The sequence below is a fragment of the Trachurus japonicus genome, chromosome 21 (assembly GCF_045865225.1).
Source record: "Trachurus japonicus isolate A0001 chromosome 21, Traja_1.0".
NCBI lineage: Eukaryota > Metazoa > Chordata > Actinopteri > Carangiformes > Carangidae > Trachurus > Trachurus japonicus.
Genome location: NC_140927.1, coordinates 27505794 through 27532119, shown reverse-complemented (window position 1 = coordinate 27532119; position 26326 = coordinate 27505794). Strand labels below are relative to the sequence as shown.

At 40.2% G+C, this 26326-nt stretch overlaps 1 protein-coding gene across 2 annotated transcripts in view; it reads left to right on the top strand.

The window, feature by feature from the left end:
- LOC146965410 (aryl hydrocarbon receptor-like) overlaps positions 1-18022 on the top strand; it is a 56780-nt gene extending 38758 nt beyond the window's left edge. The window contains exons 5-11 of one of the 2 annotated variants that reach the window (XM_085766227.1): positions 2948-3089; positions 5004-5137; positions 6573-6775; positions 7985-8094; positions 12112-12253; positions 13048-14716; positions 17694-18022. In XM_085766227.1, coding sequence (XP_085622353.1) covers positions 2948-3089; positions 5004-5137; positions 6573-6775; positions 7985-8094; positions 12112-12253; positions 13048-14716; positions 17694-17843 — 2550 coding nt within the window. In that variant the 3' untranslated portion in view covers positions 17844-18022. The remainder of the gene's footprint in view (positions 1-2947; positions 3090-5003; positions 5138-6572; positions 6776-7984; positions 8095-12111; positions 12254-13047; positions 14717-17693) is intronic. The other variant, XM_085766226.1, reaches the window with a different exon arrangement.
- Positions 18023-26326: the final 8304 nt, after the last annotated feature.

The window sequence follows — 26326 nt, the reverse complement described above, 5'->3', positions numbered from 1 at the left end:
TATAAATATAGATATAATGTGTTAGAACTGGTTTATAAATGTGTATAACTAACATTATAAACACTCAAAAAAATAAATTATCATAAGTCTTTATAATAATAAGCATAACCCATCATAGAGCATTTTATAATGGCTTGTAAGGTCAAGTATTATAATAGAGCTATAATGCTCTATCATGTGTTATGCTTATTGTTATAAAGCCTTATGATAATTTATGAGTGTTTATAATGATAGTTATACACATTTATAAGCCTATTATAACACATTATAACCATATTTATAATGCATTATCGATGTGGGCATTGTCAGCGAGTTACTAACAATTATAACGTATTCAATCAATCAATATCCTTTATTTAACCAGGTAAAAAACATTGAGATTTAAAAACCTCTTTTCCAAGAGTGACCTGGCCAAGACGGCAGCACACAAACAGCTCAGCTGCACATCACACAAGACTCAAATAAAATACAATCACACATTTCAGGAAAACATGATTAAACAACGCAATCACACGATCCGATTGAGCTCAATTCTCTGTCTTTATAACTGACCTGAATTCACCCAGAGTTACAAGATGAGTCAGTTTCTAGTCCTTCTGCACATCGTTCCAGGTCGACGGGGCTGAAAATTTAAAAGCCTTTTTGCCCATTTCCGTTCTCACTCTCGGGATCTGCATCTGTATAACGTCCTGAGAACGCTGAGGCCATATCGGCTGAGGTTTCTACACATGTGGACACAAATATGTAGGCAAAAGTCCAAGGACTTACCTGACCTTATAAGTCATGATAAAATGCTTTAGAGTGTGTTATGATTATTGTTCTAAAGCATTATGATCATTTATGAGTGTTTATAACTATAGTTATACAGTGCTATAACTGCATTATAAGTTATAACTCATAAGTTTGGTTATTAATTTTGGTCATTATTCATTATTAATGCGTTATAGAGATAGGCGTCAAATAAAGTGTTACCTGAGGTTGTCATGAATAGATTGTGATCAGAGCGCTACCAGTTTAGGAGAGCTGTTTTTTTTTGTTTTTTTTAATTTCTTTTTATTAAGGTTCAATCAGGGCACATATTGTTCTTTACATATGGTTTCCACAGAACCATGCATTTTTCTGTAGCACAGGCTACTAAACAGTTATGGATAAACATAACAAAGCAAGTAACAGCTTACAAACATACATACATACAGTAAACACATGAATACACCACCAGAGTCATCCACGTTATGTCACTTAGTGAGGGATATTGAAGCTCAGTCCAGAGGGATCCACAGCATCAAAAACTGGTTGCCATACCTTTGTAAAGCCCTCTAAGTTATCATGAAGGCTATAAGTCAATTTTTCCAACGGGATTATACTCATTACCTCTTTGTACCAATCATCCAATGTAGGAGTGTCTTTATGAATCCAAAACTTAAGAATAGTTTTTCGTGCCATATACAAGAGGATTCCAATGAGTTTTGCGTTGTGGTTGTTCCTTGCGCTCGAGACTTTGGCCGCCAGAATACACTGAAGAGGTGATAAATCCAAGTTATGTCCAATCAAAGTGTCCAGTTCTTTCTTAACCTCATTCCAAAACATTTGTATCTTCGAGCATTTCCAAAACATATGTGCATAGGTACCAATTTCTCTGTCACATTTATTACAGTCAGAGGAGCTGAGACCAAGCCTGCCTCTCATCAGAGGTGTATAGTGGAGTCTGTGTAAAATTTTAAATTGTCTCTCTCTGTCATTATTACAGCTCAGAATGGTTAATGTGTTTTTTATGATTGTTGTCCAAGTATCCTCTCCTATCTGACATTCCAAATCAATTTGCCACTGCCTTCGTATGTGGTCAGTGGAATAGTTTGAGTTTACATCAAAGGCTAGGAGAGCTGTTTTTAAAAAACAATGAAAGTGAAAGTATCAGGGCCATGGGTGGAAAACCAAAAATGAGAGGAAGATTATTCAAAATATTGAGAATAAACTGCATGTGACTGTTTGTACAAAAGGCCTAGGAAAACACCACACTCGGCTCAGAGCAGGTGACCACAACCATGCAACCTGAAGCAGAGTGTAGAGAGGATCAGTTGTTTTGCCCTAAATGTTTCCTCCATGCGAAATACGTTCAGCAGTTTATCTTCCTGTGAAAACAGTCTGAACCCAGGGGCGGGTCCAGAGTATTTTCTGGTGGGGGGCACAGGGAGTAACAAGAGTGAATTGGGGGGGGGCTACCCAAAAGTAACACAAATGAAGGCTGCCACTGATCGCTGTCTAGAATATTTATATTGTACAGTTACACACTGTTCACAGTCTTATCCTGTCTATGTCTTCATTTTGCTTTTATTGGCCACATTGAATCTTTCACATTGTAAGGAAGATGCCTATGACATTTTCATTTTCCACTTGTCAATATTAAGATTTTGGTCAATCAATAATCAACTCTATCTTGCAAATAGGAAGTCTTAGCAGTGAACAGAAATATCTTATACTCTTAGCCAGTAGTTAGAGAGCTCAACTTTTCTGCATTTACTAGACAGAGTTGATGAAGAGCCTTAGCCAGAAGTTAGTGCTTGTAGCTCTGTACAGTCAACATAGAAGTGGTTAAGAGCTTTACACAGTGATTGACATTGCCACAAGTCAATGACCATTGGTGGGGGCACACAGGGTGGCCAATCAGATTGCAGGGGGGGGGGGGGGACCCGCCCCTGTCTGAACCACCGTATTCCTGTGCACAAGTGAACATATTTTAATATCAGCTACATGATGATAAAGTTATTTCTGGGCTGCTATCTCACCTGTATCCTGTATGTCTGTATTTTGGCTCGAGCTAACTCTAACTCTAACTCTAACCCTAACTCTAACTCTAACTCTAACTCTAACTCTAACTCTAACTCTAACTCTAACTCTAACTCTAACTCTAACTCTAACTCTAACTCTCGCTCCTCGTTCCTCCTCTCAGACGGACGTCATGCACCAGAGTGTGTATGAGCTGGTCCACACCGAGGACCAGCAGGAGCTCAGGAGGAACCTGCACTGGGCTCTGAATCCTCCTGCTCCTCCTCCCTCCGCCGTCTCCGCCGTTACCCAGGACTCCCCACAAGGTGACCGCCCTCCTCCTGCTCCTCCATGTGCACACACCACAGAGAGGTGGAACAGAAACAGACCACATCAAACACAGTGTTTGACCCGAGTCTGAACGGTTGAACTGAAGTGGGTTAGTTTATGTAAATCAGCACCAACCTCCTGCTTTAAAGAGACACTGTGCAGACCGGACTAGGGATGTCACCATTACTTGTTTTCACAATTAATCACGGTATTAAACGCCACAATTAATTAATCGTAAAGATTCATAATTATGTTAAACCATATCGGCAGTAAAGGTAAATGCACTGATACCAGTCCATTTACCTGACGTAACACTGAATTGGTAGGAATTTAAAGGGACAACCAGGAGTTTCTATTTGGTTATAAAAAAGTCTGATATTAATGTGGATGAATCTCCGTTACCACTTGTTAATGGTCCATTTTAGATAAATCTATGGTTTTGTCTCTATGGTTATTTTGTTATTATTAGTGGTGGTGGAAATGCTGGGCGAGCCGACCAGCGTTTCTTTACTTTCGGTTTCGTGGCGAGTCATGAGAATAACGCCGCCGTATGAATCTCCGTTTATGGTGGGAACTACGACGGTATGTGATCGTCTTCCAACCTCTGACTTTAATTCTTGATGAATGAAAACATGAGTCTGTCTTGCGCCGGTCAAAGAATTTCACGGTGCGGAGGCTCATAAATGTAGTGTGGAAACACTTCACTTTAACAAAACTCCTCGTTGTCCCTTTAAATGTTAGAGTGTCATTTGTAATAAAAAAAAAAACGATTGAAATAAAGTTAAACATTTGGTATGGATGACAATTAATGACTTGAATATTTCAAACACTTCCCCTTGGGGATTAATAATTGGTCATATATTAATAGATACTTAAATATTTTGTGTAAATATTTTGACTATATTTGATTTTACATATTCATAGTGTTGTGAAATCAATTGCATAATAATCGTGATAATCGTTAACACCGTGATTATTTCTCTGACAATAATTGTACCAAGAAAATCTATAATGGTGCCATCCCTAGACTGGACATTAGTTCAGGCCATTGGAGGTGAGGCAGATATATTGTTTGCACCTAGAAGCTGCACATCCATCCGTCCATATACCACTGGATCTCATCTAAAAGTTCATGTCTCAGTCAAACTTCTTGAGTTTTTTGCCAAAAACACAAAGTTTAAATAATTCATATGAGAGTGAATCTTCTCTGCAGCTTTCAATGTGTGTGTGTGTGTGTGTGTGTGTGTGTGTGTGTGTGTGTGTGCATGAAAACATTTGGACATGAATATCAGATGGTTAAGTCGACACAGTCGGGGCATTAAACTGTAAGACCATCCTCAGGTCGGGTCACATGATCCTGTAATCTTCACAGTGGCTTACGAGGTGAACTGGTCCCAGATCTGTATTTGGGTTTTAAGATGCTTATGTCAGTGCTTTGGTTCAGAGCAAAGTGTTTAGTTTAAGACCCTCAGCCCCTGACACAGCTAACCTGCCCCCTCCCCAACACACACACACACTAGACCCAGGAGGGGGGTGTAGCTGAAACAACCACTGTCACCTGCTGCGACAGGAAAACATATGCAGAAAATAGAGTAAAAATTGTAAAAGGGATATTTCACCCAAAATTGATAATTCACCAATTTTCTACTCACCGTTATGCCAAGGAAGAGTTTGGAGAACTTAAGGAGTCATCAAAACGCTTTAGGAGTTCCAGGGGGGGTCCGGCTGGCTGGGATTTTCATATAATGGAGTTTTGATGACTCTGAAAAGTTCTCCAAACTCTTCCTTGGCATAACGGTGAGTAGACAATAGGTGAATAATCAGTTTTGGGTGAAGTATCCCTTTAAGACACAAACGCCTGAGATTAAAGCTGCTCATACTGATGCTCATATTTGTGTTGTTTTCCACAGACATGGAGCCGGACAGCAGCTCCTCTCTGGTCACCTACAACCCCGAGCAGCTCCCCCCCGAGAACTCGTCCTTCCTGGAGCGGAGCTTCGTCTGCCGGTTCCGCTGCCTGCTGGACAACTCCTCCGGCTTCCTGGTAGGTCCACCTGACAACACCTGAGGGCTAGAGACAGAAAGATTTTTACTGGACTTGTACCAGTCTGCAGGGCCGTTGCTAGGAATTCTGGGCCCCCTTAAAGAATACTAAAGTGGGCCCCTCCCCCTAACTTTTCCTTTTTTTTTTTCTTAGACTACGTATGTATTATCGTTTTTTATTTAGCCTACTTTGTTTTGATGCTAATGCAGCATTACACTGCAAAAACTCAAGTATCTTAGCAAGAATATTTGTCTTATTTCTAGTCAAAATGTCATTTCTAGTCAAAACAAATCTCATTATACTTAAAATAAGACTCATCATATTAAAAGTAGCTTGTTTTTAGACACTTTTTACTTCTTTCAAGCAGATTTTCACTTGGAATAAGTAGAAAAAATATGATAGTGGAGCAAGTTTTTCTTCCTTATTACAAGCACAAAAAACTTACTTTCACTGGCAGATTTTTCTATTTATTGTGAATTTAAGTGAAAATGATCTAAAAACAAGTTAATTTTTAGGTGATGAGTCTTATTTTAAGTGGAAAGAGATTAGTTTTGACTAGAAATGAGACATTTGGACAAGAAATAAGACAAATATTCTTGGAAAGATGTTGAGTTTTTACAGTGTACTATGAGTATTAGTCAGGGTCTTACGCAGAATAAATCAGTCATACAAAGATTAGACTACTGGGGTTTTTTATGGGCCCCACTGGGCGCTGGGCCCCTAGAGTTATCATCACCTTTCTCCTCTATACAACGGCCCTGCCAGTCTGCTGCAGAGACATGAAGAAAAACATAGGTCCTTGTTAGGGATGTCACAATTACTTGTTTTCACAATTAATCGCGGTATTAAACGCCATAATTAATTGATCGTAAAGATTCCTAAATACCATCACTTTCCAAAAAAAGATTAAGTCTGAACCGTATCGGAAGATATGCACCAAAGTAAAGGTAAATGCACAGATTCTGATCCATTTACCTAACGTAGCATTGAATTGGTAGGAGTTTAAATGCTGGAGTGTCATTTATAATTTAAAAAAAAAGATTTAAATTAAACATTTGGTATGGATGACAATTAATGACTTGAATCTTTCAAACACTCTCCCTGGGGGATTAACAATTGGTCATATTTTAATAGATACTTAAAATATTTTGTGTAAATAATTAGTAATGTATATTTTGACTGTATTTGATTATACACATGAATAGTGTTGTGAAATTAATTAATGCAGAATAATCATGATAATTGTAATACCGTGATTATTTCACAATAATCGTACCAAGAAAATCTGTAATTGTGACGTCCCTAGTCTTTGTAAAACCCTTTAAAAACGTTTTTTTAAAACAGGTGTGAGGTTGAGTCAGGATTGGTTGTGGGTAACGGCGGCAGTTATATTATATTATATTTTCCTGACGTCCACTCTTACCCTGTTCTCCAGGCTCTGAACATCCAGGGAAGGCTGAAGTTCCTGCACGGACAGAACCAGCGGCAGGAGAACGGAGGGAAGGCGCCGCCGCAGCTCGCCCTGTTCGCCATCGCCACCCCGCTGCAGCCTCCATCCATCCTGGAGATCAGGACCAAGAACATGATCTTCAGAACCAAACACAAGCTGGACTTCACCCCGCTGGCCTGCGACGCAAAGTAACGACATCTCTGATTCACTAAAGTCTCGTTTCCACTGAGGAAGTTCTTTGGTTAAAAGATTTAGGAGGCGGTCATGAGACAGAAGGCACTGGGCGACTTTGCTTATTGTATACTGTATATATCATATACCCTCTGTCTTTCCTTTTCCTTTTCCTTTTCTTACTTCAATTATTTCATTTAACAATATCAGATGCTGTATGCCCATTTTGTATGTAGGTTTTTTTTTTTCTATTTTTTGTAAGAAAAAAAAGTTTAAAAAGTGAAAATAAAATATTCAAAAAAATTAAATAATTAAATAAAAATTTAGGAGGCGGTGATGTGTCTCCACTGCAGAGTAGGACCCGTATAGGACCCAACGGACTCTTGTGCAACAGTTTAAATCTTTGTGTAATCCAGTGTTGGGCATGTTACTTATAAAAAGTAATTAGTTCATAGTGACTAATTACTTTCCCCAAGATGCAACTCAGTTATTCAATTCAATTCAATTCAAAACACTTTATCTAATTTAAAATGAATGCCTTTTAATTAAATTTAAAAGGCATGAGGAGCAGCATCATTAAAAAAGGACAAACAGAATATCAACAACATAAAATCAAATAAAGTGCTATAGTCAGTATTTTAGTCAGTATTTTCAGTGAGTAACTGAATTACTACATTATAAAAGTAACTAATTACCAGGAAAAGTAACTACTGAGTTACTTGGTTATAAAATGCTCAAATATGTTAAATTACTTGGACTCGCCCCCCTAACCCCCAACTGTAACCCTGACCTCCCGTTTATCTGGAACTAACCAACTGTTGCTATTATTTTGTGACAGGACTTCTTAAATGGCGTTATAACGGGAAACAGTAACTTTTTTGATTATTCGTTACTGGAAAAAGTAGAGTCATAACATTGTTATTTTATATAACGCTGTTATTCCTATCACTGGTGTAATCTCTGTGTGACAGTTTCTTCACTTTCTTCCAGTGCTCCTCTTCTGCTGGGTTTTTAAAATGCTGTTCATTTTGGCTCTTCCTCTTGCCGTCACATCCTGCTCTGATCGTAGCCAATCAGCACAGAGTAAACCTCAAGCATCACTGGGAGTTTTACCTGGAGTTATCCCGTTACATGTACCCCGAAGTTCCTGCAGTGGAAACGGGGGCTTAAGGGAGCATCAACTCTGTTTTCCCATTTGATTAATAACTTGTTGTGGTTTTGCACAGGGGGAAGATCGTCCTGGGCTACACGGAGGCCGAGCTGAGGGTCCGAGGGTCTGGCTACCAGTTCATTCACGCAGCTGATATGTTGTACTGTGCAGAAAACCATGTCAGAAGTAAGTCACACGGATAAGACGAGGAACATCACAGATCCTGTCTTTCATTAGAAAATAGATAGATAGATAGATAGATAGATAGATAGATAGATAGATAGATAGATAGATAGATAGATAGATAGATAGATAGATAGATAGATAGATAGATAGATAGATAGATAGATAGATAGATAGATAGATAAAAATATGTAATGAGATTGACTGCGTTATCACTTTAACCCTAGTTCAAATAAAATCTTAAATCAGAGTTCTTCAACAGGGGGTCCGTGACCCCTAGGGGTCTACGGAGGTACTGCGGGGGGGGGTCGCCGAATTCTTGGTTGTTTAGACAATTTTTTTATACATTTAAAATAAAAATGTCAAGAACAGCTTGTTCGCAGAATTATCACACAATCGACAGACACCGATGATACTGGCATTGGTATCAGTTAACAAGGTCTGTTTATATATGGCAGTGGCACGGCCCCCTACTCACTCTACCTGTAAATGTTTAAAATAAAAAATGAATATGAACCTGTGTATTATTTGAAGAGCTTAGTATTGAATGCACAATAACAAGGTAGGCCTGTGTTTATACCTGGCACTGGGGCCCAGTTTATTATAAAACACAGCTTCAGTGTCTATCAGTGTTTATTTAGACAATTAGGAGCTGAGGGGGGCGGAAAAGAATGACTGTAAACTCCTTTAAAGACACTTTACTCTGTGATAATTAAAACAAAACAAGATTCTCTGGAGGACAGACTCACTGGCAGCAGATTTTATACGATTCAGTTTTAAGACTTCATGTGTAAAAACATAATCCTCCATTCTGCTGCCTTCACATTAAAGCTGTCTAACACAGTGGCACAACGAGATGGTTCTTACTGTCTGAAGTTGTCTCGTAACGAAGACAACACGCAGTAAGAGACGGTCGATGATCTTTGGGGGTTTGTCTGGCCAGAGTCATGTTGCTATTTTAGATTCAGTCCTGTCCAAACAAAAAAAAAAAAGTTGAAGAGGTCCTGTTGAACCTGGTCAGAGAGTTCAGACAGCTTTCACAAGTAATCCTGCTGGATTATGGAGCAGATTGAGCAAAGCTGCGGAGCTGCCAGAGGAGAGGATAGTGCCCACAAATCCACTGCATGAGCAAAACATCAGAGATGATCCACACAACACTGCTTCAGAGGACAGACATGTCACCGACCGCTCTGATCGGGGTCTGAGGCTCTGTGATCTGATCTCTGTCTCCAGTTGTCCTCACCTTTGTGCACGGCGTCCTTCTCCCTGCACAGATGCTCTGATCTGATCTCTCCCATTCAGCCTGATGATATATGATGTCATCATTCATTCTTCTCTGTACAAAGGAAGACACCAGCAGCAGCAGCAGCAGCAGCAGCAGCAGCAGCAGCAGCAGCAGCAGCAGCAGCAGCAGCAGCAGCAGCAGCAGCAGCAGCAGCAGCAGCTTTATGGGCTCTGGCTTGAGGCTTATGAGAGACATTTTTTTAAAACAAAGATGATCTTGTGTAAATCTCCATGATCTGAGCAGACTTTTAACTTTTTCACCCTCAGTAATGTGATAATATGAAGCTGTGGAGGAGGCATGTCGCTGAATATAGTATTTGTTATAGCTCAGACACTTTGCTCCATGTTTATCCAAAGGTTCCTCACCTCAAGGTGACAGTGAAATCCAATGCAAACAGTAAAACACTGGACACAATCCTGCTTCCAAAGACCAAACCTGATGGACTCCAGGAGCTTTATTCCTACTTTATAATAGAATAGAATAGAAATAGAAAACTTTATTGTCATTGTATTAAATACAACGAGATTGGAGATGCTACTCCTAGTGGTGCATATAATCTAAAAAAGTCTAAAATTTGAAAATCTAAATTTTAGGCTTTAAAATGTCTTAAATTTTCTTATGCCCATCATGGGCGAGCATTTCACTCGCATTTGACCCCACAAAAATACATGCGAACCAGGAAAATAGTTTACTTTAGGCATGCTCCTTGGGGAAAATGTTATCGCAGAGCCCTCGCTACCGTAAATGCTCAATAAAATGCTCCTGTGACACTTACTTGTGCTTTATTGAATGTATTTTCAACTACAAACAGGCCTAACACGCAACTTATTTCTAATTTTGTGACTCCGCATTTCTTTTGTATGTTTTTTATTTGTCATGATAGGTCTTAAATTTCATCCATAATGGTCTTAAAAAGTCTTAAATTTGAGCTGGTGAAACCTGCAGAGACCCTGATATGTAAATAGAATGAATTAATAAATAAAAAAAGCAGCAGTCATCTCATTCACACATCACACATATATAAAACAATCATAGTCCATAGTGCAAATTGGCATCAGCTGCCACACTACAGTGCATGACAGTACTGAATGGTCATATTATATATATATATATATGAATATATATATATATTATATATATGGTGAATTTGTAGTGCAACAGTGTTATAAATGAATTTCTTTGAGTTATTCTCATAGATTAGTACAAAGACACATAACAAACACAACAGCATGAATTCACATGCAGAACTCCCAAGAGGAAGGTGTGAAAAAATAAACAGATGAGACTGGAGAACTGCACAAAACAAAACTAGGAAGCAAAAAGAGCTGAAAAAGAAAACAAACAATGAAGTGTGCTGTATTGTGTTACAGAGGAGGGCTTGTTTGTTACATTACATTTGGTCATCTACAAAGCTTAATACACTCTGGCATGACCGTAGTGGCATTACGACGAGACTTACAGGCTTTAGCTTCCCATTAGAGCAGCAAATTTGCTTGTTAAGGAACTTTACAACCATTAGTGCACATTCTTAAATAAAAAAAAGCCTTGTGCGTTTCCAGTAAGTGCACGCAGCCATGACATGGACGTCAGATTAGCATCTCCCTGTTGCCAGATGGCTTCTGGAAATGAACAGTTGTGTTTGACCTGAAAAGATTAAATACTTTCTGAGAAATGTATTTAACACCTTGAGACTGAGACTTGGCTGACCTACTTGACGTATATGGAAACCCTGCCAACTCCTATAGTGGAGCTGATGTAATGAAGTCTTTGGGGCATCTCCCTCCTCTTTTCCAGTAGGGTCTTCATTTGTTCCTATGAGGGTGGGTCAGAGAAAGGATTTGAAATGATGTTTCTGTATGAATAGAGATAAAACAATAGAAAAACTCATCAGGCGTCGTCATAAATGGCTTCCACACCTTCTGGAAAAACCTCTCTAAAACAAATCTGTTGCATCTTTGCAATACAAAGCATCTTTTTGAAACACAGATGTGATAAATTAAAGCTGCTACAATACCATTCTTGTTTTAAAAGCCTGCCTTTGGTTGGAGGGAAGAACTACTGTCCTAGACACCAGAATAGCTCCACTTCCAGAGCGGCTTTAGGACTAAAATCCAGCAAAGTCACTTTCAAATCTCTCCCTCTTTTTTTTTTTACTTTGGTATTAAATCCAATTACATGCCCATTTGTTTACTCTGTCCGCTAGTAATGTTGACTATACAGTAGTAACCTTACCAGATTTAAAGCCACTACCATTTACTGGACTTGTGCAGAAATCTTTTTTGTTTGTTTTTTGTTTTTTTCAGTTTATTTTTATGTTCTTGGACACTTTGTTTTGTTTTTTTATGATCAACTTTTGTTATTTTTTTATTTCATTTGCTTCATTTGGTTTAAAAATTACCAAACAGTCCATACAGGTCGTTATTGAACATACAAACAACAAAACCCCAAAGAACTACCAATCATACAAAACAAGACAAGGACACAAAATAAAAGGACAAAATAAAAACAAGCAAAAAAAGGGGAGGGGGGGGCTTTGAGGGCAGAGATTGAGACAATCATGTACAGTACATATCCTGCATTATCCATAATAATATGTTGTCTCTTCCCTTTTCCAATACTGCTACATTCACCTGTTTGGCACCATGTATTTTTGCAACTGAAATCTCCTAGTTTAAGATTGGACTCTTCTTGGACACTTTGTTCATTAAAAGTGTGTTTTTGTTTCCTCTTTGCAGTGATGAAGACGGGAGAGAGTGGTCTGACCGTGTTCAGGCTTCTCACCAAGGAGAATCGCTGGAAGTGGGTCCAGGCTAACGCCAGACTGGTGTACAAGAACGGAAAACCAGACTACATCATCGCCACCCAGAGGCCTCTCTTGTATGTTCCTTTGATTTATGCAAAGTTTTTAAGAGTTTTTCTACACATTTATCTAAACAAATACTGTAAGAAGCTTTAAAGGGATAGTTCACCCAAAATTGAAATTTCACTCATTATCTCCTCCCCCTCATGTGGACTAAGGGCTGGGAGAAGTTTCAGAGTCCTCTGTGGCTTCTCTGAGTTACAGGGGGTCTCGGCGTAGCAGTGCATGTCCATATGACGGTTGCAAATGGATACCAACTGTCTTCGTAACAAAAAGACACACCAAAAAACATCCAGATACCTCCATGCTGCTCGTATGTAATGTCCGTCTTGTATTGAAGCCCCGAAATGCGAAATTGTCCCAAAAAAAATCTATATTTCAAGCTTGTTTGTAGCAGAAGCTTCTCGAAGCTCCTCTTCCCGGTTCATCATATTTGGACGAACAGTGTCCGTCCTCTTCGAGAAGCTTCCGCACAAAACAAGCTTGAAAAATAGACTTATTTAATTTTTTCGGGACAATTTCGCATTTCGGGGCTTCAATACAAGACGGACATTACATACGAGCAGCATGGAGGTATCTGGATGTTTTTTGGTGTGTCTTTTTTTACGAAGCAGTGCATATGAACATGCACTGCTACGCCGAGACCCCCTGTAACTCAGAGAAGCCACGGAGGACTCTGAAACTTCTCCCAGCCCTTAGTCCACATGAGGGGGAGGAGATAATGAGTGAAATTTCAATTTTGAGTGAACTATCCCTTTAACACCATGGAGAGGTATCCAGATCATATATATCTTGCCTCGTCTGGTTACAGGGATGAAGAAGGAGGAGAGCACCTGCGTAAGCGCTCCATGCATCTGCCCTTTACCTACGCCACGGGCGAGGCTCTGCTCTACCAGTCCAACCATCCCATCGCAGCCTTCAGAGACGGAAGCCTGGAGAAAAACGGCAGCAAGTCGAAGAAGAGCCGGACTGACAGGTTGATTAGGGACGGCCTGGACCCCGGATCCCTCCTCGGGGCTCTAATGAGTCAGGATGAGTCCGTGTATGTCTGCCAGCCGGCCCTGGAGCCCAAAATGTCCTTCCACAGCAGCTTCTTTGGAGAGACGATGGGCTTCTCCGACTCAGAACAATCCTCCAGCTTGCACAGGAGCTGGGACGAGCCCAGCAACGGCGTGGTGGGACCGGGCATCGCCGAGCCGAACCGGAGCTTCGACCCGCTGCTGGCTACGCTGGACTCCCTCTCCTTGGAAAGCCAGGGCGTTGTGGACGCGGAAGAGACCAACTGCTCCAACGGCGAGCTGTTTGGAGCTCTGGAGGGTTTGGGGTTGAGCGCCGAGGACCTGGAGCTGCTGCTGCTGGACGAGCGGATGATCCGAGTCGAGATGGACCCCGAGCGCGTGCCCACTTTGGACGACCTGCTGACCAACGACGAGATCCTTTCGTACATCTACGACTCCATAGAGGGGAAGAGCGACTCCACGGAGCACGGAGGAGGACAGGTGCTGCCTCCCAGCACGGCGGCCTCGGCCACGGCCACAACCGCCGTGTCGCTGCCTGAAAGCAACCCCGCCTCTGATGGTAACAACATACAAATGCAGTTTCCCCACCATAAGCCCCCTCCCCTGATGGGGCAGGCGCCCATCGTCCAGCTGTCCCAGCAGATGCAGCAGCACCTGAGCATGCGAACGGCTAAAGCGGCGCACGACTGGGGCCAGCAGAGCAACCATTTGGCGAACACGATAGTCAACGGAGACCTGCTGGGGCAAAACCAACCCATCCCATCCAACGGGCAATGGACAGCCCAAGACATTTTAACCACTGCAGGGATAAATCTGGACCACTTTAACAAACAACAGACTATTTTCAACGGCAAGGCCTCGGAGCTGGACGGTGGGCTTCATCAGCAGCAAACACATCAACGCTACCTTCAGCAGCAGCAGCAGCAGCAACAACCGAGGCTGCAGCAGAACCAGCTCTCGCAGCAGTGCCACGCCAAGCAGAAGGTGGCCAACCTCAACGGACATCTATCGTCGTGTGGCGTCTCCAGCACGGAGCACTCAGCTGGGAAGTCCCAGTGGCAGGACTATGGTTTCAGCAAGAGTCTGGGCCTTGATAACAGCCAAAAACCTCTGACAAACACCTCACTAGATTCTTGCATGGATTATAGTTTGCCTGACATTGACAATGCAGATTACAGCATGAGTGGAGGCGGTTTGCTGGGGCAGCAGCAGCAGCAGCAGCAGCAGCACGGGGCCGAGTCCATCGTGTCGTCCTTCCAGGGGATGAACCACAAGCGGCAGCAGCAGGAGCAGCAGATCCCCGTTCCTCTGGCTCAGGTCATCTCCAGTCTGTCGCAGTGCCCGCCCCCCAACGCCTCCCTGGAGCAGATCCTGGGAGTGGGAGTGGCCAAGCCCTGCAGGCAGCTGGACCATTTCGGCATGGTGACCGCAGAGATGCCTCATGATCACAATCACAGTAAGGTAAGGGTCGCAAAAGGTATACTTGCTGTACTCCCTTTTATTTGTAAAGCTTTCAACTTCATCCTCACAATCTCAGCTGCTGTTGGTTCTTTACAAAAAGCTTTGTTGCATGATCAATGTCCAATATATTGGTCTAGAAAGAAAAAATACCAAATATTTGTTGACAATTTATATATTACTCATACTAGAATGAATATTAAAATGAATATTTGTGTTTTTTGAACTGTTGGTTGGACAAAAAAAGACATTCAGTAGTGGTATCTGGGAGCATGACATCAGTCCGACTGCCCAAAAGCCTGACGGCTCATTTCTCCGACTACCCATTCTACAGTGTTAAGGTTAGGTTTAGGGTTAGGGCTATTTAAGTTGGAGAAATGGGAGGTCGGACTATTGGACGCAAAAATAAAGAAATGTATGGTCGGAGAAATGGGTAGTCAGACAGACGTCATGCGCCCGTGGGATCGTATCTTGTGTTCTAGGATAACACAATGGTAATTTTTCAAGGTTTTCTGGTGTTATACGGATCTTTATCCTCCAGTCCAGTGGTTTCCAACCTTTTTTGGCTTGTGACCCCATTTTGACATCACAAATTTCGGGCGACCCCGTCAATCAAGATGCGCCAGCTCAGATATTTTCATATGCTGCGTTTTATTTGAACTCAGTTTGTATTTGATAAAGTGAGAGTATAGAATACAGTTGTTTAGGATTGTGTGTGGCATTTTTAATTATAATTTTAAAAGAGTTAACAGTAAAAAAAATGTATCAGCAATTTTTTTTATCAATTACTAGACATTCCAGGCGACCCCACATGGGGTCCCGACCCCAAGGTTGAAAAACACTGCTCTAGTCTCTGTGTTAATAATCTCAAATATTTTCATCCAACACCAACAACAACACATTTTCTTCCTGTCTAACACTTCACTGTATCACATATTTCTACAGTTTCTTGTGATCTTTGCCTTCGGTGACTGACAGTTCAGCCACTCTGACCTTTAGTCAAGTGTTACGCTGCAGCCTCGTATCGAAGATCTGTCCACATCTAATACAGACGCTAGTTAAAATGCAGTCATGACATTTTTAGAGTTAAATCATGCTCCTCACTGAAGGACCCTTATAATTAAAATGAACCCCACCAAACACTGTCATTTTTACAGAAAATTCATTCTTCCATCCTGTGATACATCTGATTAGTATATCGTGTTTGTGAGAGTTAAATAGATTTTTTAAAAACATCTCCATATCTATACTTTATATACTATTAGAAATATAACATATAAGGTCTACATTTGTCATTATAATGGATAGTGCGACTTGTGAACACCATACAGTGACTCACCCTGTGGTTCCCACTGACCTCAGCAGGTATCAGCAGCTAAATTATTCAGGGCTTGTTATTCCATTTGTTCTTTCTATTTAAAGCCTGTGCACATGGATTTGCACCTTTTACACCCGTTATACAATTAGTCAAATGTCAGTTTGACTTACATAATCTCAGTCCTCGGTAGCCATGCCTTGTATATACTGCCTTAAATCCACTAAACCCTTGGTAAACATATCAAAATTATAATCAAATCAGATTAGTCTTGAACCCAAATGGGATTAGAGCCAGAATTGGAGAATTATTCAGTCTGGGGCTGAAACTTAGTAAAGAGGACCTTCTGTGCTTTGCTTTATTTTTTGATTTTCTGATATTCTTATTAAACAGACCAGATGAAAAGAGGGCTTCTCAGGAGGCTTCTTAAGGAAGCCTGAGGTAGTACTGCCTGTTTTAGTAAAGACTCTCAACTGAGAGGCTGCATAACAGGCAATTTGAGATAAATAAGGAGTTTAATGTTGGACTGTGGATCATGCAAAGCTTCTCTGGTGAAGTCTAAGAATAAAAATATAGAGCTGGAAACGAGCATAATAGGTCCTCTTAAAGAAGAGGCACAAAGCTGCACTTTCTCTACATCTGTGTTTGGTTTATTTAAGGCCATTACTCAGTGTCCAAATATGGAAAAGTCTTGTTGTGTAAGCACAATTTGTTTTTTCTCTCTCTCTCTCTCTTTCAATGCTTATCCTACAAAAAACAGGGCTGCACTGTTGTTTTCTAAGTGTTTGTAGACAGGATGATAAAGCATTTAGTAAATGGAGTAAATGAAGTTCATTGTTATGTAATGTAGTTTCATGTCTAGGGGGGTCGGCAAGACATTTTCAAGACTGATGATGATGATGAATGACAATGAATGAAACAAAAACAGTTTTTTTGCAGTGTGGCTGTATTTCTATATGTTTTTTGTTGTTTTTTTTCTTTGTTTTGCTCGAGAATACAGAATAATGTAACCAGATTTAGTGCATGAACTAGAATCAGGTTTTTCTATATTATCTATCACACTTGTATCAATGAGAGTAAAGGCTAACAACACAACAGATATTTACTGGATGTACAATAATGCAAAACAGTTGAACTGCATCACAAACTACATCCTGCAAATGATCATACAGTTGCATCAACAGCCGCGGTGTCAGACTGTATTAGTTCTAGTTGTTCAGTCTATCTAATAAACTGGCAATTGAGTGTTTAAGTGGAAACTGGCAAACCAAGATTCAACTCAATGACATGTTACTTTCCAGTGTGATCATTACAAACTCACCATGTGCAACCAAACATTGCTCAAACCCAAATTATTTTCAGATTTACAAACAGAGATGACAGTAAATAAACCAAAGGAAATTCCTGTTAGACTGAATGATGCAGACATTTGAAAATGTTTGGTAAATATTTCTTCCACAGCATTTTTTAATGACAAGCTGGAACAAGCTGATAAAATAGATATATTATACAGTATGTGTATCAAGTTTTCCAGCCGTACGTACGTATATTTAATCACTGTGTTTTATGACGTCACCTCCAGCTCTCTGTATTCACCACCTCCTCCTCCTCCTCCTCCTCCTCCTCCTCCTCCTCCTCCTCCTCCTCCTCCTCCTCCCTGTGCAGATGGAGAACGGCTGCATCCTGAACAGCAGCTACCCGGGAGGCTGCGCTCTGCCCAATGGGAACGGAGCGGCGCCCCCTGCTGTCCAGATGCCCGTCCCCGAGACGTTGTCCGGCCTCCCCGACCCCCCAGCCACAGGCTTCTACCTCTGACCGTCTAAACCGGGAGCAAATCCTGCAGCCGGACACTGTTTGTGGCCAGAAACACACCATGACTTGGAGCAGCCTTATACATCTAGACACCACAACAAACAAAGCAGAATAAAACGTAGGCCTATATTATGTTCTTCTTCTTTTCTCTTTCATTTTTTTTGAATTTGAAACTTTTTTTTTTTTTTTTTTGGTGTGAATGGGACGAGGGGAGGGGAGGGGAGGGGAGGGGGTCATTGTGTTGTATTTCAAGTCATATTATCATATGAGTCCTTTGTTTACAATAATGCAGTCAAGAGTGCTCAGTTGAGTTTATTTTAAGTGATACAGAGAGAGATAGATATGAGTTTTATAAATCCACGTTCAGATACAATGCAAAGCAACGTTTAGGTTTTGAAGAGCTCTGTGATTTGATTATTTGCCAATTAGATTAAAGAATTTTGTTATATTCTGTGTAACTCAAGGAAGAGATGTCCTTAAATATTTGTATTGATGGGTGATTGGTGGGTCAATGACTGATAAGACTTTTCCATTAGGGGTGGAGAATAACCCATGATCTGTAGGTACTAGATGCAGGAATTTAAAATATATATTTTCAATCCTTGTTTTTAAAAGCAAAAATATTGACAATTTCAAGGTTGCAGCCTCTGAAATGTCAGAAGTTGATGCTGTTCTTTGGCTTATATGAAACTAAACTGGAATATCTGACCTGTAAATTGCTGATTGGACAAAGTAAAGACATGAAGACAGTTGTTCATGTTCAGTTCTGGGACAGAAAACCAGAATTTGTCAATCAAGAATATAACCAGCCAATTAATCAATTACAACAATTATTTCTGGCATCTTTGAATCTTAAGATGTAAAACCAGGCAAACAGACGCAGATGAACTGAATTTTGTGAATGTACAAGAAAGGAAGAAGAAAGATGTGACCAAGTATCAAATGCAGTTCTCTGTCCCTCTGTGAGTTTGCTTTTTGTTTTCCTCAGATTATTTCCCTGAGTCTAATTTGGCTTTAGGGGTTGAACGATTTGCTTTGCTGTGTATCTGAACCACACAACACACACACACAAACACAAACACACAAACACACACATACACGCACACGCCACATTCCCTGGCAGTGTTACTCCGGGTTAGTTTTTGTTTCGTTTGTTTGTTTGTTTTTTTGGTTATCGGCAGTCAACAGGACAAACTGTAAGCACCATAGTTTTTTTTCGTCATGCAACAAGAATGTAATCTTTCAGTGATTTCTTTGTTGAACAGTTTGAACTTGTCAACAATGAGATTAAGCTGTGTATGTTTGAAAAAAGTATAGAATATTGAAATTATGGCTAGAAATATCCTGCACTTTATTTCAAGCACCCACTTGATGCAGATCTGTAGTCAGGGATACTGGGGTTATAAACACAACAGACCCTGTTTTTATGTTATTTTATTTTTGTTCTTTTTCTTTTTTTTTAAACAACTGATGGAAGTTGGAGTAGTTTGCTTTTTTTTTTTTATTCTTATGTTGAGGTACATTTCAGGTGACGGGTTAATGTCCTCACAAGCACAAACACTCCTGTACAATTGTTAGTGTCATAATTTTCATCTTCCTCCACTTGAAAACTTTTTTTTTTCTCTTTTTTCGTGGTTGATATTGTTGATAATATTGGACCTCTGGATGAATTTTACTTTCTTTTTTAAGATTTTGGTCTTTGTTAAAAGTTCAACTGACTTTTTTAGAAGGAGTCACGTAATTTTAATTTTGTGTATTTATTCATGTCCTACAACAACTAAGCATCCGGGATTGTTTTGAGGTTGACGTGTAAGTCATTTTCTTGAACAAAAAAAAAAGAAATAGAAAAAGAAAATGTACCTAATCCGATCATTATTCTCTCACTAAGCCTGGGGGAATCAGCAAAATCTTTGTTTTGTTTTTTGTTTTTTGGATGTTGTTTTTTTGCAGTGAATCCAGACCCAAATCCATTACAGTACAGTCAATCCCAAGTTATTAAAAAGAAAAAGTCTGACATTTTAGGAAATCAACTTGTTAGAGGGAGTGCAGTTATAAAACAACAACCATACAAGTCTTTTTTTTGACAAGTCTCAAATTCAAACCATAATTGTCTCCTAGCTTTGGTTGTCATGGCTACAGCAAAAAACACGCGGACTGGACTTTTTGCCAGTACGTTTGATAACATACGTCAGACAACCTCTGTCGTTGTTTGTTACAATAATTGCAACGCGATTAACATTGTCCAACTTCAGTTCACACACAACCAGGTTTTGTTAGTACGATTTTATGAAATTAGTTGGTCGCAGGAGCTGTTAGCTAGCGGCTAGCATCGAGGCCGAAACACAAATGAGTTCGAGACAGAAGCGAGTCGGTAAGACAGGGGCGACACAAAGTGAAGAAATTGAAATAACAAAGTGCTACTTTCACATGGGAATCGAACATTGTAGTCTAAAACCTTCACCGGTGTTGTTTTTTTGTGTGTTATTTTTTGTCGCTCCTTTCCCGCTCGCTGATTGTCGCCTAGCTAGGTGCTAGGTGTTACCATAGCAGGTTACTATGGATCATAATAGTAAAGATACTCTACTATGACTGCTTAACGTCTTTGACCTGCTACACAAATGACCCATGAGCTTGTTATTCCACCGTTAAAAGACAAATATTTTTTTCAGAAATGTCAGACTTTTGCTTTTTAAATGGTAGCAAACTTGGTGATATATATCAGGTCAGTAACTTCAGGTCTTGGGGTTAGTTAGTTACAGAATGACAAACACTGAAAAACCAAATGTGAGTTATTAAAAAGAGATCTCTACTGGACGGATACAGTTCTGAATGTTTCTTGTACATAGTGAAATGACTGGAAAACGATGCAGAGTAGAATTATTTCATCAAGTAAAAGATGCTGAAAAGAGATTTCCATTTAATTGTTCAAATAATGTCATTACTGTTGGTATTAATATTATTGCTGTAATGTTTTATGTTGCAATGTGATACACACGTGGTTACATGTCATTCGGATTGACTTTGTTTCTTTCCCTTTTCTTTTTTCTACAGCAGAAATGTTTGCTATATTTAATATGATTGATGTGACTTATTAACAATGTGAAAAAAAAGATGTGTATATATAAAAAAGGCAAACAAGCTTTGACAAATACAGGTATGTACATAGTTTTACGTCAAGTCACTCGTTTCAAGCACTATTTTTAAAACACATGCTTATCAAACTCCTTTGTTGATTCTTTTTCTTTCTTTCTTTTTCTTTTTTTTAAATTGTAAATAGTCTCTCATCACAAAACACTGGACTCTATGACAGCCTGATAACGGTGCCATACTACTGAGACTTGTTGAATAGGCTCTAATGTTGGAGAGTTTAATTTTGTCTTTTTGATTAGCCACGGTAACGTTAACATGCTAACAGGACCAGGTGTAGATGTTTGCAGGTTTGACCCGTGTCCTTTGACTGCTTGTTTCAAATGTATTATTATTTTTTCTTCCTTTTGAAATAAAAGGATTTCTTTAATCACAGTGGAGAGGGACAACACAAACATCTTGCAAGCGTATAACTCCGACCACTCATGTGTCTCCTTCGCTCTGAGTCCTCCAGTTTTGTATTCACTTGGACATCAAGAGCAGCAGGGGTATCCAACCTTTGTCAGTGACTCCTACCTGTGGACCCCTGACATGTAAAGGTGCTATATGTGTAGCATTTTAACATCAATAAATCATTACCACATTAATTTTGAGAAGTCGAAACATTACTGTAACAAAACCAACATATATTATGACCTTTAAATATGGGTTGATTCAGATTTCGCATGATTATCCCGAGTAGGATTTGTAAAAACAGCTGAAAGTGCCACAATACACAGAATACAATAGAACACAACACTATAAATAAAAAAAAACACCAATTTCCTCCCGGGAAACTCTAAATCTACAGCCCGAGGGCTTCATCCTCAGAGTGAAGAGCAGGATTTGTGCTGTTCAATATGGATCTGACCTTGCAGAGAGTCTGCTGATTAATGGTGGCTGTCAGGGGGGGGTCAGTGGGACACCGCTGTTGTAGAAGTCTATGAGCAGGGATCACGCCACAACAACACAAGGTTAAAGCTCCATGTATTCTTCTTATGTGTTTTTACATCTCCTCTCTCAGGCCTCATTCTGAAAAACTCAAAATCTTACCAAGAATATTTGTCTTATTTCTAGTCAAAACAAATCTCATTATACTTAAAATAAGACTCATCACATTAAAAAGTAGCTTGTTTTTAGACACTTTTTACTTCTTTCAAGCAGATTTTCACTTAAAATAATCTGATAGTGGAGCAAGCACAAAAAACTTCCTTTCACTGGCAGATTTTTCTACTTATTTCAAGTGGAAATTAGTTTGAAACAAGTGAGAATGATCTAAAAACAAGTTCATTTTTAGGTGATTAGTCTTATTTAAAGTGAAAAGAGATTAGTTTTGACTAGAAATGAGACATTTTGAGAAGAAATAAGACAAATATTCATGGAAAGATTTTGAGTTTTTGCAGTGTTGACAACAGGTCGGTGTGGGCCAATCAGAAGTGAGAAGACTCTGAACATTTCTTCTGATTGGCTGACTGTTTTCTGTGTGATCCAATGATGCAAATAGAGCAGATTTCAATAAAAAACGCCCAGAGAAACCAAGTGTTGGATGGTGGGTGGGGCTTTGGTGAATGTTTTGTTATGACATCACAAAGTTCAGGAAGTCCTGACGGCTGATTTTAAGGCTCAGTTTCTGAATGTAGGCTGAGGCTTTAACAGTATTAACACAGACCCTAGACGTGTTTTATTGTAAAAACTAAAAAACATGTAGGCCTACTTTTACAATGCATATTTGCTTCAAACAGTACTGCACAATCTGCTTTATTTATCTGTTTTTCATTTCAGTTAGCACAAACCTTTTGAAGTTCAGATCTATAATTTATCTCTGGACCTGTGTGAGAAGACATAGTGGGTGACAATTATCAGTATGTCACACATGATAAATATGACATCCATTACAGTTAATAGCATGAATTGAGAGAAAATTGTCAAGAAATCTCAACATGTCTCTCTAATTCGCAGAACCGGGAACATAATACAGTAATGTAATGTACTACAAATGAAGCAGACCAAGAGTTTCCATGTCAAACATTTTCTGAAAAATTTCAATCAAAAACTGGCGCTTTTGAAGATTTGACTGTCATCTGCAATTTATAGACAAATCCCTGATTTTACCCACAACCCCTCAGTTAACTAAAGTCTCTGTTACAAATAAGCTGCTGCTGCTGCTGCTGCTGCTGCTGCTGCTGCTGCTGCTGCTGCTGCTATCATCTCTAATCAGAGCATCAAACCAGTGACACTGAAAATAAGCGATGTTTTGTTTTCTTTGAATGCAGTGCTATTTTAATAATCTTGCCAGAGAGGAAATATATATGGTGGATTACACATCACCCTGAGGCTGACCTAATTCACCTCTGCTGCAATGTTTAAAATCAACCGTCAGAATATTGTTAATGCAGGACAGGAGGAGGGCAGAGGGATGTGCATAAACAGTTTAATCCTATCATTAGCTACCCAGGATTTATACTCCATGCAGTCGTGGCGAACTTACATCATTATTTTTCAAGTTGAAGCCAACAATAGCACAAATGAATACAGTGGAGATGTAACTTTGAGTCTCCTGAGGGCGTAGCAGGATGTTTCCAGGGTGAGTGTTGGTTGGAGGGGCCACTGGAGCGCTCCTTGTGTAAGCAAAGACACATATTGAGTCATTCTAACCTAACAAGGCAAAAGAAAGGAACAATGGGAGTAAATGCGCCCGAGGGTCTGTGTCATAGATACAATATTCGGGGTGGAGATTTGTCAGGGCGAGTCGGCTGCACCGACTGCAGACGAATTTAGATAATAACTCGCCAATTAGAGTCTCTCTGAAGTGGAGGGAGAGGAAACTGCTGCCTGGGAACAAGTGAATCATCATCACCTCAGTACATCTGCCCCCCCTTTGAGCCTGTCATGGCCCCCTCGCTGTGGTTTTCAAGGGACATCAAACAAGGCAGACAGAAAGAGAGAGAGAGAGCTCCCATAGAGGCCCAGAGAGAAACATGCTGCACACAGGAACGCATTAATGTAGGGTTAGGGTTATAATGCACTTGTCTTCATTTAGACCGGAGTGACACTCTGAAAACCACACGTTACTAGAAAACACATTGGGAGCTACTAGAGAGCTTCCTCACAGGGATGCATGTGTGTGTTTTGCTGCTGATATGACTTTGACTTCAGGGCGGGAGGGGGGTTAAAGGGATAGTTCACCCAAAATTCAAATTTCACTCATTATATCTACTCACCCTCATGTCGACTAAGAGCTGTGAGAATTGTCAATGGATACCAACTTTCTTCGTCCAAAAAGACACACCAAAAAACATCCAAATACCTCCATGCTGCTCGTCTGTAATGTCCCTCTGGTATTGAAGCCCCGACATGAGAAATTGTTCCGCCGGTCGACACAGGAAGAGCAGTGAACTGAGACACTGGGAGCTTCCGCTACAAACAAGCTTAAAACATAGACTTATTTAATTTTTTTCTGAACAATTTCTCATGTCGGGGCTTCAATACAAGAGGGACATTACAGACGAGCTGCATGGAGGTATTTGGATGTTTTTTGGTGTGTCTTTTTGGACGAAGAAAGTTGGTATCCATTGACAACCATTATATGGACAAATACTGCTGCACGGACCCCCCCGTAACTCAGAGAAGGCACGGAGGACTCTGGAAATTCTCACAGCTCTTAGTCGACATGAGGGTGAGTAGATAATGAGTGAAATTTGAATTTTGGGTGAACTATCCCTTTAAATGCACTAGTACATCCACTTGTAATGGAGTATTTCCACTTTCTGGCATCTGTGCTTTTACTGCTGTCATTCATTTTTATCCTTTATCACCTGTGCTCTTCCTATGAGCGCTGTGAAGAGGAAGCTGCTGTCTCAGTGATGTAGTGTTGATGCTGTGTGATGATGACACTGGCGCGGTGCTAGCTACACCCCTCACTGGTGTTTCTAGTTATAGACCTCTGCTGGGAAACATATGAGCTCATGAAACAGGTGCAACCCAACTAACAAAGAGAGTGAGGACTGAATGTGTCAGCCAGTCTTCAGTCTGCACAGCCACACAGAGGGGTTTAATCAGGTGAGTAAGTGGAAACACGCGTGTGGCCCAGTCGGCGCTCAGCTGATGTATGAGGCTAAAGAAACACTGAGAAACAATGTGACGTTGTTTACCCCTGGTGTACGGGGTAAATATAATCATAGAAGGTTGAAAATCCCAAGACATGTGTGTTATGATGATACAAGTCAGCAGTGTAAAACATGTGGGAGCATCCTTTCATATTTAGGGTTGGGTTATTCAAGCAGTAACCACGCCCTCTGATATTTACCTATACCCTGCTTTATTGTTTCAATATACTGTAAGTGGTTAAGACAACAAGCCCATTAGGAAAACATTTGTTGAGGTAATAATTCAGGTGAGATGTAGGGGCATTTTTGCATCGACCACCATGCAAACCAGCTTCTTTTTGCAACCAAACAGTGTCACCCCCTATTGGTCAGAAACACTGAGAAACTCCAGCAATGTCGACACGAAGAACGATAGTGTGAATGCTGATTATGACAACTAGCCTGACAAGCCAGACTATATCATTAAAGTCCCTGAAAAGTGACACTGCGTCTAGATTTCTAGATGACAACTTCTTTGCAACCTAACTAGTCCTACATACTGTGCTACTTCAACAATTCATACATCAAATTGTGCAGCTTCTTCCGGACATTATTAGTGTTATTCAACTTGCTACTTACTTGGCAGTTTGCTGCACATCATCACATTGAAATAAATGACAGCAGTCTTCAAAACCTCATCCTCTTTCAAATTGTACTTGTCTAACATAGGTGTTCTGTGGCACATCAGGCTACTTCATACATGTTTGTTGCATGTCATTCCTGTACTTGTCTCTCTTGTCAATTTCTTCTGCTAATTCAGCAGCATGGCTTCAGCAATGGCTTTCAGCATTCGCATGCATTTTCCTTTGGGAAATGCTCTTTCTAGCTAACTTATACGTCAATTTACTGTAATTCATTTCTGAATTCAAGGTATGTGTACATATCTGAGCCTTTGTGTGTATGTTTCCCCCCTCTATAATAGCTACACAATGTCTGTGTCCACTATACTGAACTGTACTTCAGCAGTTGATTTTAGGTCAGGTTATAGGTTAGACATTAATTTGTTGAAGGAACAAGGAGATACACAAATCACAGAAGCAGACAAAACTACGACATTGTGTGTGTCGACCCACGTTCACATAAGCTGTGTTGTAGGCTAGTGATTGCACCTCGTATTTTGTAAACTGTAACTGTACCTGAATATACTTCATGCTGTGTAAATTGTGCTGGAAATGAGACTGAATCTGTGGTCTAAATCACCCCCTGTTGTTCACT